At 38.2% G+C, this 21,770-nt stretch overlaps 1 protein-coding gene across 3 annotated transcripts in view; it reads right to left on the minus strand.

Annotated features, from left to right (window-relative positions):
* The window catches only part of LOC149283180 (catenin delta-2), a 355,798-nt gene that overhangs the window by 90,329 nt on the left and 243,699 nt on the right, over nucleotides 1-21,770 (minus strand). For all 3 annotated transcript variants that reach the window (XM_089497914.1, XM_089497913.1, XM_089497915.1), the window contains one exon: nucleotides 7,912-8,044. In XM_089497914.1, the coding sequence (XP_089354040.1) occupies nucleotides 7,912-8,044 (133 nt within the window). The remainder of the gene's footprint in view (nucleotides 1-7,911; nucleotides 8,045-21,770) is intronic.

The following is a 21,770-nucleotide window of genomic DNA, read 5'->3' on the forward strand; positions in this document are numbered from 1 at the left end:
TTTATTAATTCAATCCTTTAGTGGCGTTGCATCAAAGACTGAAAATAATACTTTCATGGCAATTTAATCATTGTTACTCAAACATTTACTGGCATACTTCTGCTGCAGATGAGTTTGCAACTTGCTATTCAATTTATTTGGCAATTATAATTTAATCAGTGAAAAAATAGAATGTCTTGATAAAAAATATCTATTCCAAGTATCCAATTCGGAAAAATTATAAACTCTTGGAACAACTATGAAAAAGAAACAATCATTATTTACAAAAAAAATAATGTATTATTATGCATGTAAGCAATTACTAATGACCCGATCATAAAATAACAGTGTAGGCATGGACAGCAATAGTAAAAATATAGGAAGCACTGCTTATGATACAAGTTAAAGCACTCATACTGATCATGTGCAACAAGGAATATAAAATATATATCTAGACTGGTCAGATATACATGATAAAGCTGCCATTGGGGTCATGGGCAAAGATACATCAATGGGCAAGAATTTTACAACGTCACAAAATATAATTCCCCCAACTGCTTTGCACATTTTCAGTAGTGGTCTAGGTATCAAAAGAAATGGGAAACGCACATTTTGGTCAGATTAACAAAAAAATTGTAGCCAAGCATGGATTTCTTAGGGAGCTGTACAAACACTTCAGAATTCCAATGAATACATTACCGCAGTTGGAATAATTCACACAACTCCTAAACTTACAATAAATGTTTCCATCAAGTCTAATTGCAATTTTGTTTGATGTAATAAGTATCTACACATAAACTATTTCCCAGTGAAGGGGCAAAAGAAATTGAACCAGGATTCACTATATGGACAAAAACAATTGGAACACCGGCCCATACACCAACAGGGACTTTTATCATTGCGTTATAAATACATAGACATTAATATGTAGTTGGCCCCCCCTTTTGCAGCTATAACAGCTTCCACTCTTCTGGGAAGGATTTCCACAATATTTTGGAGTGTTTTGGGGGATTTGTGCTCATTCATCCAGCAGAGAATTTGTGAAGTTAGACACTGATGTTGGACGAAAAGGCCTTGCTCACAATCTCTGCTCCATTTCATACAAAAGGTTTTCGATAGGGTTGAGGTCAGGGCTCTGTCCGGGACAGTCAAGTTCTTGCACACCAAACTCATCCAACCATGAATTTATGGACCTTGCTTTGTGCATTGGGGCACAGTCAGGCTGGAGTAGAAAAGGGCCGTCCCCAAACTGTTCCCACAAAGTTGGAAGCATAGCATTGCCTAAAATGACTTGCTATGCTGAACCATTACGATTTTCCCTTCACTGGAATTAAGGTGCCTAGCCCAAACACTTAAAAACAGTGTCCAAACCATTATGCCTCCTCCACCAAACTTTAAAGTTGGCACGATACAGGTAATGTTCTCCTGGCATATGCCAAGCCCAGACTTGCCTATCAGACTGCCAAACAGAGAAGCATGATTCTTCACCCCACAGAACAAGTTTCCACTGCTCCAGAGTCCAGTGGCTTTACACCACTTTATCCGACACTTGGCATTGTACTTGGTGATGTGAGGCTTGCATGCAGCTGCTCGGCCATGGACACCCAATCTTTAAAGCTCCTGCCGATGTGATATTAATGCCAGTGGAGGTTTGGAACTCTTCAGCTATGGAATCAGCAGAGTGTTGGTGACTTTTACGCACCATGCTCCTCAGCACTCGGTGACCCCAGACTTTCCACAATAATATCACAACTTTTTGCAGTTCTGTGGATTCTAGTAGAATTGATGCAAAAAACATCCTGATGTGGAATAGTAAAAATGTTAAGAATACTTTCGTAGCACTGGAAGGTAAATGGGTTGGTGTAGATTTATTAGTGCATGAGATGGCAGCAGAGCGATGAAACTTCTCTTGTAAAATATTGTCGCTTTATTTACAAAGTCTGAGATAAATCTATCATGGTCCTCTGATAGAATTGTAAGCCCTTTGATATATCTAACTTTGTTAATAGGATGGAAGAGTTCAAGGAAATAATAAAGCTATTATAACTATAAATTATATAATTATAAATTATTTGATCTTGTTAAAATTTTAACTGGATCAGTGATCTATTTTTTATTGGTGCGGCTATACTGCATTGAAATGGATTATACAGCTGTCATGTAATGTACCAAAACTTATCCAAGTAGAACTTACTAAATATATATTTTACTTCCACACTCTCTTTTTTCCCCAATGGCAATAAAAGATGCTGAATTCTTTTGAGGTACTTAAAAGACTTCATTTTTCATTTTATTCCCTTTATTTCAGGTGAATAACTAAAATCATATTGCAGCTTAAAAAAAGATATGGATCATTTTCAATGTTCTATTCTAACCTCATGATTCCCTGAGGTGTTTTTTGCTTTTGTCTACAATAGTATAAAGTGTACAGAAAAAAGATATATCTTGGGAACAGTAGCTCTCTTTCATATTAGAAAAGATGATCAAATGCAAATAATAATAACTACAAAAAAAATCGAGTTTGTAACTTATAATAGAGTAATTCATGACTCAAAGACCAATCCTTCGTGTGAATTGATTCATAAAACAATTTAAAATGTTTTCCAAATAATTTCCCCATTTTCAGCATCAAAAAATGCTGGCAAAAGGGACATATTAAAGAACAGACTTGATGTGATATTCATGTGACATAACATGGCTTCAAGACAGTAGAAATATGTTCCTTAGTAAGGTTCTAAATATTTGATAACGAAGCAGCCTTAAAGGGACAATGAAGTATGCCTCATTCACCTAGAAATGTATTTTTAATATTTTGAAAAACACTGTAGTAAAATGGACTACAAAACTCACCCTAATGTACATTAAAACTATACAAAAATTAAAAATTAAAATGTCCAAGTATTTGAATATTTAACACACCATATTTTTATGATGGCAGTTTTATTGTTATTTTTATTGATTGCTTTAAACAGCACTGTATTCTGTAGTACTGTGCAATAGGTAACCAGGGCATAACAAGTAATGTATCACATAGCTATTTGGATCTACAGAAAAGAAAATGTAAGGAGGACCCTGCTCAAACGATCTCACTATTTAGGAGGAGGTGGAGGTATATTACACAATACGTGAACGTGAAATGTTTAAGGTGGACAAGCCACATAAGCATACCTGGGAAGCACCACTTCTCAGGGTCTCCTGGTCAACACCCAAATCCACTTCCTGCCCATTTCCCCTTTTAATAGGGGTGTTTCCCTCTATGACAGCGGGAATGCCCCCTGATATCAGCAGAAATGCCCCCAATATCAGTGAGACAGCCCACTAAAGTGTCACCAGGACGGCCCACCAACATCAGTGGGCAGTCCTGGCCACATCCTGCAAGGATAGGCTCTGGGTAGCCGGAGACCAGGAATTCCCATAAATACATAATAATACTGGACTCAAGTTATAAACTGACAGTAGAAGTAAGACTGAGAGAGCTGAGGCAGAGGTAAGTGTAAGGAGGGGGTGTTAACTTGTTGATTTTCTTAAGTGGATTTTTTTAGGACCTGGAGACAAAAGAACTGTAGAATTAGCTAGAGCAGACCTGGGCAAAGCACGGCCCGCGGGCCACATCCGGCCCGCTGAATAGCTCGGACCGGCCCGCAAAGAGTGTCCTGGTGACTCACCAATGAGTCCGGTGTCCCCCCCCGCCCCGGTCACTTACCTTAAACTCCTGTGTTGGAAGCGTTTGTCTCGGGTGCCGGCGCTTTACGCTGGGCGCCGGCATATGACGTCAGACGCCGGCGATCAGCAGTGAAGCGCCGGCACCCGAGACAAACGCCTCACGCTTCCAACACAGGAGTTTAAGGTAAGTGACCGGGGCGGGGGGGGAGATCCTGAGAAGGGGGGGTTAGGGAGTTAGAGGGGAGATACTGAGAAGGGGGGGTTAGGGAGTTAGAGGGGAGATACTGAGAAGGGGGGTTAGGGAGGGAGGTCTTACTGTGTGTGTGTGTCTTACTGTGTTTGTGTGTGTGTGTCTTACTGTGTGTGTGTGTATCTTACTGTGTCTGTGTGTGTCTCACTGTGTCTGTGTGTGTCTTACTGTGTCTGTGTGTGTCTGTGTGTGTCTCACTGTGTCTGTGTGTGTCTTACTGTGTCTGTGTGTGTCTTACTGTGTCTGTGTGTGTCTCACTGTGTCTGTGTGTGTCTTACTGTGTCTGTGTGTGTCTTACTGTGTCTGTGTGTGTCTCACTGTGTCTGTGTGTGTCTTACTGTGTCTGTGTGTGTCTTACTGTGTCTGTGTGTGTCTCACTGTGTCTGTGTGTGTCTTACTGTGTCTGTGTGTGTCTCACTGTGTCTGTGTGTATCTTACTGTGTCTGTGTGTGTCTCACTGTGTCTGTGTGTGTCTTACTGCGTGTGTCTTACTGTGTTCATAGCTTATTCAGTTATTGTAATAAATATTTTAGCCCATTTTTTAGCTCAAAATATTTTTTCCTTTTTTTTCTCCTCTAAAATCTAGGTGCGTCTTATCAGCAGGTGCGTCTTATAGAGCGAAAAATACGGTATGCACTCCGAAGCCTTGTTCATTTTGTTCACTTCTGTGCTGTGCTAATAGTTATTCAGGCCTTACTTATTCAAGCACCTCTACCAATGACGTAGGCTTGAATAACTTTATTAAACAGCACATAAGTTAACAAAATGGACAAGGCTTCGGAGTTTGTAGTTTGTAGAGGTCTGGCCCTCTAAAACCATTCCAATTTCTCATGTGGCCCCATGGGAAAATTAATTGCCCACCCCTGAGCTAGAGGAGGCATTCAAAAGGATTTGTTTGTCCTAATCTTTTACACATGAATGAAATTTAGTAATCAGAGCAGATGGCATTGAAAGCTTCTGAGCAGGTAGGTCTGTATTTAGAAATTAGTAAGAAGATGTAGGCAGTTGTACTGCTAAAATGAGCTTTATTGGTAGGACAATTTAAAATTGAAACCTGTGCACAGGTAGTCGTTGACAAGATTGACACAGGACAGAGACATTAGTAGAGGGATGCTTATGGAAGATAAGACTAACAGGAGCAGAATTAAGTCAGAGTAAACGGTGACACCAAGGCCGTGAACGTTTGGTGATGGTTCCTCTTTTGACGGAGACTGTTGACAAAATGTTAGTTTTCGGAGACAATGAGTTTTAGGAACTACACAGACTTACAATCAAAAATAGAGGCAAAGCATTTAGTGACACAATCAAGGAGGGAGTACTGGAAGAGAGAGAGAGGTAGATTTGTGTTTTTAGCCGGCAGGTAGTACTGTAAGCAAAGAGATAAAATTAGTTTGCCAAGAAAGGTGGTGTAAAATAACAACAGAAGGTATCCTACAACTGAGCCTTGGGGTATACCAAGAGAGTGAGGAAGCACAGGGGATAGGCTACTGGAAAGGAAGGCACTAAAGATATGGTCATAATTAGCAGAGTATGGACACTTGGATTCAGCAATGAGTAATTTATTGGTCACTAGCAAGAGCTGTCTAAGCTGTCTTGAAAAGAGAATGCATTTTGCAGAGGTTCAAGTAAAAGAGCTGAAAAGTTGTTCAGTCTGCAAGTAAGCACTTCAAATATCTTGAAGGCAAGAGGAGGTGGTGAGATGGGGTGGTAGTTTGACAGATTGGTTCACGGAGGATTTTTCTCAATGAGAGCTATGGAGGCATGCTAGAAGAAGGCTTGATGATCAAGTGGAAAACAGTTTGGGGAAGCCCCTTTTTTCAGCATGAGTTTGCCCCGGTGCTGAGACTAAAGTCCATAAAGACATGGATGGATGAGTTTGGTGTGAAAGAACTTGACCGGCTGCACAGAGCCCTGGCCTTAAACCCCATCGAACACCTTGGGAATGAACTTGAATGTAGATTTTGAGCCAACATCAGCGCCTGACCTCACAAATGCCCTACTGGATAGAAATTCCCACAGAAACACTCCAAAATCTTGTGGAAAGCCTTCCCAGATGAGTGGAAACTGTTTTAACTGCAAAGGGGGGACCAACTGCATATTAGTGTTTACGTATTTAGAATGCAATGTCATAAAAGCCCCTGTTTACGTAATGGTCAGGTGTCGCAATACTTTTGTCCACATAGTCTATGTCTACGTTCACTATCACTATATATCAACTTAAAATAATACAAGACCTGTTTAGAAATGATCATCTTTCAGACACAAGATTTCAAAGATGTGAAAAATAACAAATGTAGCTATAAATTAAATTGTGTTGTTATTAATTTTTATTAGTACCATAAATGCACATAAAATAAAAACCATTATTTGGCAGTATCAACTATACTTCAAAGTGAAGGCACTGTAGTAAAGCCAGACTAGTTTAAACTGATTTTACAACACACAGAAAGGAGCAGTCAAAGCCAAAACCCATTGTGGCTGTTAAAAAAATCTGCAACAGATGGCAGAGTATCATTTTCCATCACAACATAATGGTGTTATCACATAAAGCAGTATAGCTCAATCCTCCTTTATTTTGTGAGCTCATCCAAACAAGTGATGTGTCTTTAAAGCAAAAGAAATTGCTTTGAGGTTATAAATCCTCAGGCTGATGGCAAATTCTTTGTTTTCTGCTTTGAAATGGTTGACTATATACAATTGTCTGCAGAGCTAAGCACTAGATCTTTTCTTTTTTAGGTGTGTGATTCACGGTCTTATTTCATATAATTTATTTGGCATCCATGCCTCCAATTCAATAAGATGACTAACTTTATGATCAAAGTACTCAGCAATATGTTTACAGGAACTTTGCCCATAATAATGAAACAAATAATATATTCATATTGTTACACTGCAGCAATGCATAGTTACTACATACTATATATATATATATATATATATATATATATAAAAGGAACAGTTAACTGCCCCTAACAGCCCTATTAAAGAAAACATTTAATGTCATGAGCACTTACTTGAGGGAGAAGCTGCAGTTCATGGTTTGATTATTCAGAATAGCGCTCCAGTTGACTTTAGTGAAAATATTTTTCATGCATGTTAACTGGGTTCTGAAGAGACCCTGTCCACAGAGCTCACCAACAGAGTCGCTCGTGCAGACTTTTAAAACCCCAATGCTGCAACTTACCCGGCACATCCCACTGGTCTCCCTCCCTGTTCAATTAGTTAAATGTCCGTACGAGCGACCAATAAAGTCGCTCGTACGGACATTTAACTAATTTAACAGGGAGGGAGACCAGTGGCATCTGCAGGGTAAGTTGCAGCATTGGGGTTTAAAACCTCAATGCTGCAACTTACCCGGCACATCCCACGAAGACAAGGTAAGTTAGAAGGGGGGGGGATGGTAGACGTTTTACCGCCGCTGTCTTCTCTTCGGCGTGTCTTCGGAACGAACACGAAAACGTGCTCTTCGTGTTCGTTTTCATGTTCGCCCGAAGACGAATGCACAAGTCTACTCTACACACTGGGCCCACAGCATGCATGAAAGGTAAGCACAGAGGGTTATGCAGAGGCATAATGGGGACAGTGAGAGAGAGAAGAGAACATTGGGAGGGGTTGAAATGCTGATGGGGGAGCCCAGGCAAATACATATATACTGGGTCTCAAAATTCTTGATGGTGGCCCTGATATAATTTGTTATTTCTACAAGGCTTGGGTAACAGTCTATCATTATTATTCAAATTATTCTGAATGCTGATTCTGTATTTTAGCACCATCAATTACTACATGTCTTAACACTAAATATGTGTTTATTGATTGGATTTGTGGAGAAGACAAAGTAAGGCATTAGAATGTTGTACTGTGCGCTTCTTTGATTTCTGCATCACAGTAGATAGTGACTGAAAGCGAGAGGTCCACATGCAATTTTTTTATCAAACAATATAACTCTCAGAATATTTAAAATAAATGTTACATCTATTTACATTTAGTATTTGTTGTTGCTAGTTCAGTAAGTGACTTACCTCTGCTTTAATTTTATTGTCTCCGAAACAGAGATGCTGCAGGTAGGCAGCTGCATTAGACTGCACTGAAGGGAACTGATGCTGTAACATTTGAATCACCTCGGGTAGCTCAGGGTCCCTCCACCCAAACTCCCTGAAAAAAGAAAAGGTGATAATTTGGCACAAATAAATGACACAGAGCAGTGGCAAGAAATAATACTGAGAAATGTAATATGAAAAGGTGGCCACCACTTTGTACATCCTACTTCTAACACATATATAATTCACTATAACCTCTGTGCTCTAAGAAAGCGGACAAAAACGAATAACATTTGAAAGCAATTTGTAGAAGCCTGTATAATCACAAAAAAGTAGTACAGAAAAAAAACATTGTCTATCATCATTCATCAATGATGGCAAAATAGCCACTGTCATTAAATACATTATATACAACAAATATACAATATTAATATACAAAATAAAGTTTTGATGTATCGGGACAACGAGAGGGTTCCAGGCGGTCTAATGGGGAGTGAATAAACAGAAAGTGCTGCTATTCCTTTAAATGGACCTCTTTCCTGACATTAATTAGCTTGGTTTAGCAGGCTAATCTGGGAGCAAAAGAGGGGGTGAAGCTGCAGCATCTTCAGTACGTTTTTTTTGCATAGGTAAAATGTATATGAAAGTAAATTATACATTATTATATTACTACTAAATATTTATATACAATCATTTTCATTAACATAGGTGGACCCAGTCAAGTGTTCAGACTCTCAGAACATACAAATACATTTCATTTTAAATTAACATGTCTAGTTAACATTTCAGTAATTACTGATATAGAGAGATCCTGTCAATCAGTATGATACAGTAGGGGCACAGTTGAATATTTGTGAAACATATGGTATATTGCAAGTGGCATATGTCTGCCCTAAGGATCTATTTTGTAAGTGGCTGGGACCAGAGTAGCTATGAATACCACTGACTGCAAAAGCCAAATGCTTGAACTTTTTGTGCCAGCAATATATATGTCACAATATGTCAGATTCACAAAATATTTTTTATTTTAATAATTTCAGTGGGTATCATCGAATATTTCCTGATAAAGTGTACTATAAATCTACAATCAATGAGTGTTAGTCGACAAAAACCATAAAACACCATACAAAAAATTTTTAAATACCAACTGTATCTTAGTAAAAATGAAATCAGAAAAGATTTGAACACAGTTCAATTCATATTAGAAGAATAATAAGGGCACCGATAAGTTAATGAGTCTAGATGACTGTATTATAAAAAGAGGTGATTTGAAAAGATCAGTGCAAAAAGAACTAGAAAATGTAAGGCATGAAGGAACAAAATATATATGTGATTGTGTAAATACAGATTAGTACATTTATTTCCTTGTGACATCTATTGCCCAAGGAGCCCATTACAGTTCATTATCTTAACTGTTACTTAGTTTCAATCTGTAGCGTGTTTTGATTTTCCTTATGTTATGACTCTGTAACACATGTCTAATGCTTGCCAAGAGGTGGAGGATTTGGGTCTCTTGACATTACAATGGTGGAAGCAGTTTCCATAGAAACTACAAAGGATTGAATAAATTAACATCTAGTGTACACCGCTATAAAAATCCAAAACTTTAGAAAGGCTAGCCTTGGTGCTAGATCTAAATATCAAATGTAGTTTTTAATTGCATGGCCCAGCATTTCTCAAGATTGTATAAACAGTGAATCTATTTGTCTTCTGCTTTCTCTCCTTAAGCCTTAACCTCACTTGAAAAATGTCATGTCAATTATGTTCAATGTGATATCTTCATATCCAGATGAAAGCATCAGACAGTCAAAACAGAATAGCTACCTGACATTAAGGAGGCCATAGAAGGAGGGGAAGTGGAGATGTAGGGGTAGGACAATGAGGATGAGTAGATTCAGATACAGTAATAAAGGCTTATATTAACACACTCACTTTCTTGGTCCTCTTAAATTATGTCCCTGTTGCGAATTTTGATTGTGGTATGGTGAGGTGAACAAAATGTAATCTGACTGCAGTAACTTTTAATTACCAAGGGTGAACGCTGGGGGATATGCTCTGAAAGGACCAAGCTGACTCATCCTAATGCAGTAAACATAATAGTTAGGTTTTATCTTTACTGCAATTTTCCACACTCAATAGTCTTGACGCAGAATGAAATAAAAAAATGATAAATTTAACACAACATTGTGTACCACTTTAATTTACATTTTTTAATTTTATCATCCATATGCGTTTTTCAGTGGAATTCGAGGTAATGTTATTTTGAAAGACACACTTTAGGATGTCAAACTGGAAATAAAGCATAATAGGTTAATTGGCCACTTGCGACCAGTTTACTTTAAACGCTGAATAAGATTGTCAAATGTGCTCATTAATGGTTTACACATATCGTATAGCTAATTATATATATATATATATATGCAATGTATTCATTTTTAAACTAAAACGGATTTCACTTTTTTAACCTTATTTGAATAAATACCACCACTAAGTAGCAGTATACTATTACATTAATGCACATTTACCTTAGCAATTTCATTCTCACTATGAAGTAGTCTTGTTTGAGTTTAATTATTCTCTAGACCAATTAGCCTAGTTTCCATAATGTTTCTCTCAAAGAAAAAAGTCCCAGTAAATGTTAGTTTTCATTTGTGTTTTTGAATATTTTATATTATCCTATTGGAGATAATATCAGTAAAATCAATAATAGGAAAAATTAAACATTTTGTATTTATTTATGAATACATCTTACTTTTTTGTTAAAGATTGGTTTATTCATTCCCCCTTATTGGAAATACAGGAATAACACACTATACACACTACAAAAATTGCCACATTTTCATAAATTAGTTAATTCATTCCTCCATAATGGAGATCTGGGGATTACAAAGTGTGTGTAAACACTAAACAAATAGTGGATTACCCAAAATAATATATTTATCATTAGAATTTATATCTCAATGCTGACGTTATAACAACATGGCCGGCAACGGGGACGAGGGGACTTTGGCACACTGCTTGTAGCCCATTTAATCTGCAATTCAAATATAGCTACTGAAACATTTCTCTTGTGATTACACTTAAAATAACAAATAATACTTCCTTCGAAGCAAAAAGAGAATTTTGAACATAGCTCCAATATTTTAAATGTATGCCATTTTTAAGAAATGTTTCACATTTTAATAAGGGCCACTTCGTTCATGATAAACACTCAGAAATGTCAATGGGAGGCCCTATTTCACTGCAAATGTCAGTCTGTTATTCTAAAGCAAAAATGGCTGTCACCTGAACATTTTCCACATGATACAAATGCCAGACATTTAGCAATTTGTGACCTGTACATTAATAGATATGAGATGGAATTAGAGACATAAAATGAATGTCTAGTTATTGGTATGACTTATTGAAGCACCTCTTTTGTTACAACTTTTAGGGCCATTAATTAATTAAAACATCGGTTGTTTTTTTTTACTTTATTTAACATCCTCCATGTTAAATAAAGTTAACAAAAACTTTATTTAACATGGAGGATGTTAAATAAAGTTAAAAAAACCCCCCCGATGTTTTAATTTAAGCCCTGTGCGGCCGCAGACCCCTAAGGCCGGCCCTGGTGGGGGCTTCCCGGCCCCTTAGGGTGGCGGACCCGGTCGCAAAGTAAACTGCACAAGCCACAATACATGTTTGCACAGCTGACTCCTCCTGTATTCTTCCCCATACATTGTTTAATATACAGTAACAAGTGACTATAAATTATTTTAGGTCTCTTTTTACTTTACTACTCCAATGATATTTTGCTTCCTTAAACACCATGGGCATTTTCTTTTTTTGGGGCTGGGTTGATTGGGAAAACATTTTTAAACTGCCAATGATATGGGTATTAAAATTGTCCCTGGAACTTTAAGGCTAGATGTATGTATTCAGACAATAACCACACACTAAAATACTAGATCTCCTGCATGAGCTCAAATAAAGGTAAGTGAGCAGGAACTTGACTAAATCTTTTTGTTGACCTTATATATTTATGATGGGTGCTACCCAATGCCCAACCTAGGCACTTGATCTTTTGCTCCACATTACAGACAGAAAGGCAATCCCAGGTCACCATGCTCTTCTGGCATTTCATTAAAGAGGAGGGCTTCGATATGAGTGCACTTTTACAAATAATATGAAAATATACAAGTTTGTGTCTTGTGATTACCCTGAATATCTGCTGTTGGGGTTTTTCCCCCTTTGATTTGCCAAATAAAAGAGGAAAGCTGTTTTTTGAGTGTCTAATATTTATTGGTAAAAATATTTGTTTTCTACAATCAGTACATTATAAAATATTTAAAATGTAAAACACAAATCTGAAACCCACACTGCAGCCAGTGACATTGAGTACGATCATGGTAGACAAAAACCCAAAGTTGTTTCAGTAGAACCCAGCAGGCCTCTCATTGTACCATTATTTCCCTGATGTTGGAGAAAAAGATGCCCTAATCTCCTACTGTGTGTTCTTGGTAAAAAACAAACATTGTTTACAAAAAGGTTATATAAAACAATTGTGTTGTTTGTTCTTTTGTTATGAAGTATATATAGCCTCTAATTTTGAAACGCACAGAAACACACATCTACACGTTAATCTGGAATACGACATCCTATCACGTTACTTTTTCTTTACATTAGATGTGTTGCCCTTGAAAAAAGCATTTGTTTTGTAATGATCTCGATAAGCAAGTTCATGATGTAGAGATTGCAGACTGAAGGTTATTTCATCTAAGAAGGCTTAACAACACAATCTATCCTTCAATACCCCTGAGGTCTTGTTTCTCTATTACATTGCAAACCCAGCATACCTTATCAAAGCAATTTAAAGATTTAATCAACAGTACAAACATAAACTTTTTGACCAAAAACGAAATATGTCTTTCACTGTTTGATATACCATTTGCATCACATTGCATTATTGTTGAGAGTAAATTCAAATGAACCATTATGGCCCATTTCTAAGGGGTTACTCTATGTTAACTTGACCGACCAGACTCAACTGAGTTCACATATCCTTGCATGATAACAACTCGCATATTCATTATGATGTCATTTGTTTGTGAGCACATGCAAAGGGAAAGCATATAAATTGTGGCACCTGAAACTCACAAAATCTACTGCGTCTAATGTGTGTTTATACTGCATAGGACTATTTGCTGCAATGTATTTCTATTATCTCATTAAGTCATGTTAAATTGCAATTAACCAAACATTGTCCCAACTGCAACAAACTGTATTCCTGTGCACATTACTTACCATAACAAACATTAAGCACTTAGACAGAGAGGTTTTTACATTTTCTGGGCAAGAAAGGTTATATAACTTCCTTAAATATATCTGTGTCTAAGTAGCAATGTTATATTTTTTATATAATTTTAGAGCTAGCAATTGCAATTACATTCGGGAGTTTGAATCAATATAACATTCCAATACCAAAAACTGAAAACTGTTTATGAATATTTTTTAAACAAACATTACAATATGCACTCTGTTTAGACTATTGTACTTTTCATATGTAAGAAGTACCAAAACCATACAGACCCCATGTGTGTGTTTGAGAATATAGTTGTGTTAAGGTTCCAATTTGACAATATTTGACATTGGTCCACTGGTATACTATTAGAAAGAATTCATCTAAAAAGAGTTTAACAAAAATCAGAGATGTGTGGAACTGAGTGAATTGTTGATTGTTCCCTCCTACAAGGGACGATCATAAATTCCATCATTTGCTGAATTCTTAAACAAGAGAAACCCTGGCCTTTGCTGAGAAATCTGTATTTGTTGCACATAGGAAGACTGAAAATGAAAATGTTGAGTAGCAAAGCATTTATGGAATGAGATATGGTGACCAAACTGTATTTTTCATCAAAGGCACTTATAATGTGCATGCTATATGACAGCAATAGGCTTTTAGTTAGTGAGACTGCAATCATATTTCAAACATAAGTCCAGCAAAACAAAGGATATGGTTACCTTATGTTTACCTGCTTACCGGACATCCATATACTTATAGGAACAATTCGCATATCCCTGGTCAAGTTACCAGGGAGGGAGGTATCCCTGAAGCAATTCAAATTATTTTATTGGACTGTAGTCAATTGGAGTGTTTCAATTTTGTCTGCTTTATGCTAAGCAGCATATTAATGACCTAAACATTTAGTTTAAGAGAAAGTGGTATAGCTTCTTCAATAGAGGGGTTTATATTCTAAGACAAAGAAGGTCCTCTTCACCTTAAAATGTAAGAAAGAAGACATTTTATGGATGAAAGCTCTTCCATCTATGGTTGACTACTAAGCATGGCTTAATGCTGGCTCTAGCTAAAATTGTCTCTCCAACCACTTCTGTCCTTTTTTTAAAAAAATATACCTTTTGTATAGGGTATGGAAAGTATCAGCCTTCTTTGTCTTATGGATTATTAGTGGTGTATTAATTGGTGGTGCTGACCTAAGGAAGCACACACCAGCACCTCCATTTCAAACAAAAATTTAAATCATGTGGCTGATGCTCCTCAAACCATCTTCCCGAATGACCCATCTGTTAGCTGCACAGAAGTGCTAACCGAGGCAGTCCATGCTTTCTGGACAGAGAATTTGCAAGCTTAGATACAGCATGAATTTGTTGCATGCACAAATTAGATGTTCTTAATGGTTATCTGTATTGTACCAGGATGAAGTAATGCCAGCTTCCTGAAAATTTCCTATTGTGCTGACTATTGCTTTTTCAAGTCATAAAGAAAAGATACAAGTGAACAGACAGACATTTAATAACCATAGCCTAGACATTGTCTGTTTAATTAACCTTACCTTAATTCTCATTTTAAAGCTACTTTTATTTCTTAAGTGCTGTTAACCCCTGTAGTATCACAGGATCAGGGATGACATTCTAATGTGTAAAATAACCCTCAGGAGTGGTATGGATGAGGTATTCAAAATTCTTATGTGCTCCATGTCTTGGTGTCTTATATTATATTTCAAAGGTTTTTACAGCTGCTTGACCTTAATCACGCTGCATTATACGCTCAGCTTCCTGCATGTGGGTAGTGATATTAATATCACTTCTCAGTTAGCAATGTTTTTTCGTTATTTTTTCACACCGCAGGAGGTTTCCTGTCTGCTACTGAAGTTAAGTGATTAGTAAGTGCATTGGGATGTTTCTTGAATAAAACAGCCTATTTAAAAATGCCATTTCATGATTTAATTAATTCAATGACTTTTTGAAACTATCATTTTAATGGAATGTTTCATTTGGCTATGCTTTCAAAATATCATGCATAGAAAATGCTGTTTTCTAAAAGAATTCAGGACACATCAGTCAAAGACTTTTCGGTAGTTTACACATCCTTTTTTTCAAGGTCCTAACTCCTGCTAGCAATGATAATAATTTAGCCCTCTGCCCCCTGGTTATATTACAGTCTTACAGCTGGTTTGCTCCTAAGCACACATTATCATTATGCTAGTTCAAGGGCTTCTGAAAAACTTTAAAATCAATTTAGTTTTTTAGTACTTACAAAATTAAAGAAGCAATTCCAGCTGATTGATCTTTTTTTAGACTGGCAAAGCAATCTGTGATGATTTACTCTCTTCCATTGCTGAATTATCATTATGTCTACATTGTGAGGGGACAGCTGTACAAACCTGTTTTAAAGGGACAGTATGATCTAACACATGTAGATTGGGCTGTTGAGAGATACTCTACTTATAGTAAATGGGAAAACAAACTATTCATGTATTAATTGAAAATGTAAGAAATATGAGAAAAAATACAGATACCTTATTATGTATTTTAACTAAATACTTGATCCTCAAGGAAGCTTGCAACAATAATGAAAAATCAACAAACAGGAAGTGGCAAAATATACTAATGGAATATATCTGTGCAAAACCGTGGTTTACAAACAGCCTTGTAAAATAAAATGAAAAGATTCTCCTCATATGGCCTTGCTTGTAACCCACAAAATTTAAAGGCAACAACACTCGCATGTCCTCACAGACAACTCATGGATTAGCATGTGTTAGCATGCAAGGGCATGCAACTGGAGCCGAGTCTGGTCTTAACTGACCACCTGACTTCTTAGTGAATAGACCTAAATACTGCCTTCTGGTAAACAATAGAATGGTTCAACATTAATCACCCCGACACACTCTGACTAATAATATGCTAGAGAAGGAAATGTTTCAGTAGACAAACAGCCATTTGTGGAGGCAGGAAAGCAGCATAGTCAAATAATGCAATCTTACATGACCCCACAGTAAAAACTAGACAAGTCGCACAGTGTGTTCAAATAGACTGAAAGAAAGCTGCGGGTAAGGTAAGGAAGTGAATACATGAAAGAGAGGGTGAGGGAGGGAGTATGTATGTATGAATGTTGGAGTGAGAATGCTAGCATGACTGTGTGTCTAAATGTGTGTGTCAGAGGGAGTGTGTGGTAGCATGTGTGTAATGTGTATGTGTTTGCATGAATGTGTGCTTGTATGTTGGCATGAATATATATGTGTAAGTGTGTGTGAGAGGGAGTGCCTGTTAGCATGAGTGTGTAAATCTGTGTTAGTGTGAGATTACACATGTTATACTGCTGTATGTGTTATTGTGAGTGTATATGTATGTGTGAGAGTGTTTGCCAGTGGATATGTAAAGTTACTGGGGGGCAGGGGGCTGATGGGTCCACTTGGCTTTAACTTCTCCCCCCAGACCAACCAGCACTTCATTAGCATTGCCATAAAGAATCAGCTACGTGTGGCTTTTAAGCAGGAGAAGTCATCAACTGACATATCACATGACTGACAACAATGGCAGGCTTCAGGTCTGCTGATAAAGTTTATCGGAACAAAATGAAATAAAACCAAGCTTTGTTTACTGCTGAACTACATTATATTACAGGGGCATCCAAATGCGGCCCGCGAGACCTCGAGGTGCGGCCCGCGTAAGATCGGCAGCCAGGGCAACCGATCTTACGTGGGCCGCACCTCGAGCCCTGCTACTTACCTGTGGGAGGGTCTTCTGTACTGCATAGAGGAAGCAGAACCTAGCAGAGTTCACGTGACATCACATGACTCTGCTCCAGTCCTGCTTCCTCTGTGCAGTACCAGAGAATGCAGAGGGAGGCCGCGCTCGCTGCTGAAGTCTGTGAGCGGCATCGAGGAGCTGCAGTGCAGGTAAGGGGGTGGGGGAGGTTGTTTGAATGAATATGCGTGATTGAGGGAATGAATCTGTGAATGAATGAGTATATGAATGAATGAGTGTCAGGAACCACTTTTTCACTGCCTGAACCATGGCTTTTTCATACCTGTGGTATAGAAATCTCCTACCACTAGTGGCCACCCTCCGCCCTCTGGAGCACTCAGAACTCAATTACTGGGATCAGGTGTGCCTTGTTACCTGGGTTGAGCCCTAGTCAATACATGCAGCTGGGCCTTGTTACCTGGAGTACCCTGCCTTTATGAACCTGCCCTGCCCTTCAGTCAGGGCCTTTGTATTGAAGTCTATGGACCTTTCTGCTGTGGCTCTGCACCTGTACTGTTACTGGTTCCCTGCTTTGTGTCCTGATCAAGTGGATTCCCTGCTTTGTGTCCTTCCAAGTGGATTCCTTGCTTTGTGTCCTTCCAAGTGGGTTCCCTGCTTTGTGTCCTTCCAAGTGGGTTCCCTGCTTTGTGTCCTTCCAAGTGGATTCCTTGCTTTGTGTCCTTCCAAGTGGATTCCTTGCTTTGTGTCCTTCCAAGTGGGTTCCTTGCTTTGTGTCCTTCCAAGTGGGTTCCCTGCTTTGTGTCCTTCCAAGTGGATTCCCTGCTTTGTGCCCTTCCAAGCGGGCTGTGTGCCTTTCGTGCCCTTCCAAGCGGGCTCTCTGCCTTTCGTGCCCTTCCAAGCGGGCTCCCTGCCAAAAGACTTATTACCGGTATTTTATTTTGCCATACGTCCGGCTTCTTGCTTAGACTGTATTACCCTTATTTGCTGGTCCTGTTATATACATAAAATACACTGCATTACCTGGATTTCTGCTTGTGGTGTCTTTTGTTTGCATAATCATGCACCGTGGGTTACAGACCGAACCCCAAGTATCCCCCGGAACATGGGCTCCTACCCGACCTGATCAACCGAGTCCTGACAATGAGTGTGTGTGTGATAGCATGGATGTGTAAGTGCTGGAACCTAGGCATGATGGGACTTTGATTGCTGTTAGCAATCACACTCCTATCATGCCAAGTCAGCCAGTACATGCTGAAACCTAGCTAGCTGCCCCCCTTGTGTATGGATGCTGCCAGTAGTATGGGGTCTACACATCAATTACAGCCACCCTGTACCAGCATGTACTGGCTGACTTGGCATGATAAGAGTGTGATTGCTAACAGCAAGCACAGTCCCATCATGCCTAGGTACCAGCATTTACTGGTTGCCTGGGTATGATAGCAGTGTGATTGCTGTTAGCAATCACACTCCTATCACGCCAAGTCATATTGCTAATTTTTTTGTCCAATTGTGGTGTGTTACCTACTTTTATTAAAAATGTGAGTTTTTATTATTATTTATAAGGGGGGGGTCATTTTTGGTTTTGGCTAAGTGAACTGTGAATGTTTTGGTCCATTTTTTTTCATTTTGGTGCATCCCTAGAATAAATAGAAGTATTTCATTTTTAATTATCCTGAATTTGTAGTCACAAACCTTTCTAGGCCCAGAAATCAGTGAGAGGAAAAGTAAAGGTTTTGTGTCATTTACTTTATTTTAATCTGCATATTTTATTAAAGGCCATATTTTCTCTCAGTGAAAAATGAGTGCGGCCCTCGCACGTATACAATTCTGATGAAGTGGCCCACTGCAGAAAAAACTTGGACACCCCTGTTATATTATATAACTCCAAAAACAAAACTCAGAAAACAAAATTTCCTCACCAAAGAAAATTTCATCCAGGAGGATTCATCATTGGATTAAAGATTTTTCAACAAATTGATCTGGCGTTTTTTCTGTTCTGTAAAGTTATCTATTGGATCTGTCAGCATGATCTTTTTCAATACACAATACACATGTTTCTGACACATCTTGAAAATAACCCTTCAATTTGCAGAAGGTGAACTCTCTTTTCCTCCATTCTTGGGTAATAACCTTGGGTAGATTAACAGCTTTTGGTTTGAAAAGAAGCTTCTGAGAGATTGGACTATGTTTATTTAGAGTAATAATACGCCTCTATCCCCTTAATTCATTTGTAGTCTTTCTGCCATTGCATTAGATTGAAGTTATCTTCCAAGAACTGGTCGAAATTCTGTGTTCACCGCGAGGTCTCAGTAATGAGTCATAAACAGCAGGGTGACATTTATTGTGAGATACAACCAAATATTTCTTTAATATCTATTCTCTCAGGACAATTCATGAATGTATGAATAGAATACATTATTCTATTCACAATACACACAATAACGTTACACAGCTATATTAAAAAATGGCTATGAGTACAATTTTAACTTGTAGTTTGTAAATGAAAACAATATTTGCAAAAACAAAAGTAATAAGCACACCTTGCATAAACATGTATGTATTGTACATACATAAACATACATGTTTGTTATTTTTCACACAATAATGCCATATTATGTTAAATACTCTATGCATATGATATCTGTGAGGTCTATTTACATTATGTCTCCCTTGCAAATGCTGCCCCACCACTGGAACAAGTCAAATGGGGAATTATTAAAAGGAAATTGGAAGAATGTTTGAGAGTATGGCAGCAGTAGTATAATGATGATAAACGTAAAATCATGAACTCTAAATGTAAAGATCCCAAGGCACAATACATCATTGGAGGGACTGTTTTGTCAGTGACAACAGAAGAGAGGGAATATCTGTTAATATAAGTAAGGGTAAGCAGTCAGAAAGCATTGTAGGGTGATGGACTGCATAGCTGGACACATTAGTAGCAGGAAGAGGGATATGGTTCTGTCACTTAACAGATCTCTGGTCAGACCTCACCTAGAGTATTGCGTACAGTTCCAGAGACCCCATCTCCAGAAGGATATTAACATTTTGGAGAGCACTCTGAGGGATACTAAAATGGTAAATGGCCTGTAGGATAAAATATATCAGGAAAGACTAAGGGATCACAGTATGTATAGCTATGAGAAAAGATGAGAGAGAAGAGATGTGATAGAACATTTAAATGATTTAGGGCTGTTTTTTCCAACAGATGAGAATAAGAGTGTTAGAATAAGAAGTCAGAGGCTGAGATGTAACATCACGATGTTAGATTTGTGGAATGTACTCCCAATAGAAGTGGTAGAGGCTAAAACAGTGAGGGAAATTAGACATGCATGAGCTAGGCATAAAGCTATCATGAATCTAAGATGAGACCAAGGTTAAATTAAGGTCGGAGTCTTTACATCTGGAATACATGGGCAGACTCGATGGGCTAAATGGTTCTTACCTGCCGCCTAATTATATGTTTCTATGTGTAATTTTGTAGAAAGCTTGCTGTTAAAACATATCTTTTGTCATAATCTTTTGAATAGATGGATCCATTGTCAGGGTTATACCCTGAGTCTATATATATAATTGTATGCCATTACATTTTAAGACCAATCTATCAAGCGCACAATATAACTTAGATGGAATTTGTGTTTTTTATTGGACTTATTTTCTTTTGATACAATACATTGATAAGTGCATCCATATGACACAACATGTACTATATATAGACCTAAAAAAAATCACAGGCATATTGAAGTTGTTCCTCTGTTTATCACAAAGCTTGAATTTGTGTGATGTTACTAGTGCCCTTTGAATATCAAGGTTAATATTGTGGGGTGTTTTCAATCCTCATCAGCTAAGCTTTGCTGCAGTTGAATGAATGCAGTTTAAGAGTATATATGTATTGTGCATTATGATTTGTACGAACCTTTCCCAATTTTTGTGCATCCTTACAAACAGCCGATAACCAGTGGGGCTCCAACAAACCAATAGCACATGGCAAAACCTCCAAAATTGTGTTAAGATTTAATGATTAATTTGAGTCACCTCTCCCCCTCCTTTTCACATATTTTCTGGGATGGTTGCCAATTAATTAAGAGGTTACTTTTGTTGGGGTCAGGCAGGGTCAAGCTGTGACTGGCATTTTGGAAATGTTCCCACAAACTGTGGTTAAGGCTCAAGATGTTAAGCATTCATACAAATATGAGGAAAATAAGATAAAAATTGTCTGGGGTTATGAGGACCTCAAGCTACTTCTTCTGGAAGGTTGGTGCACATATCCACCACACTCTAGGGAAAGCACAGTATTTAATAAATTATAAGACAACCCCCCCAAATCTGGATATTAATTTAGAAAAAGCCAACACTTTCGGAAAGACTTACTAGTAAATATTATGTAAACAACGTTTTCATATTTAATAAAAACTATGATTGAGAAAAATGTATTTCTTGCTTTTATTTCCTTTCATTGCAAGTGTGCCCCCCAGATATGCCTTATAACCCCTATTTGCCACTCTGACTCCCTCATATGCCTTATACCACCTGGTATGCCACACTGGCCCCAGATATGCCTTATATCACCTATATGCTACTCTGACTCCCTAACATGCCTTATACCCCCTATATGCCACTCTGCCCCCCTGATATGCCACTCTACCCCCCCCCATACTTACCAATGCATCCCCAGACTTATCCCCCATGCTTAGACTCCCTGGTGTCTAGTGGGGGCAGCCAGTGAACGTCTGTGCTAGGGGCATCTATGGTGGAGTAACGGAAGGTCATGTCACTCCAGCGCTCCATCATAGAAGCCCCGGAAGAAGTTCCGGGCAGCAGCAGAGGTTGCCTGTGCGCATCACGCAGATGTT

This window comes from Sceloporus occidentalis, unplaced genomic scaffold, assembly GCF_023333645.1.
Source record: "Sceloporus occidentalis isolate IW3139 unplaced genomic scaffold, rSceOcc1.0.p SCAF_110, whole genome shotgun sequence".
In the NCBI taxonomy this organism is placed as follows: domain Eukaryota; kingdom Metazoa; phylum Chordata; class Lepidosauria; order Squamata; family Phrynosomatidae; genus Sceloporus; species Sceloporus occidentalis.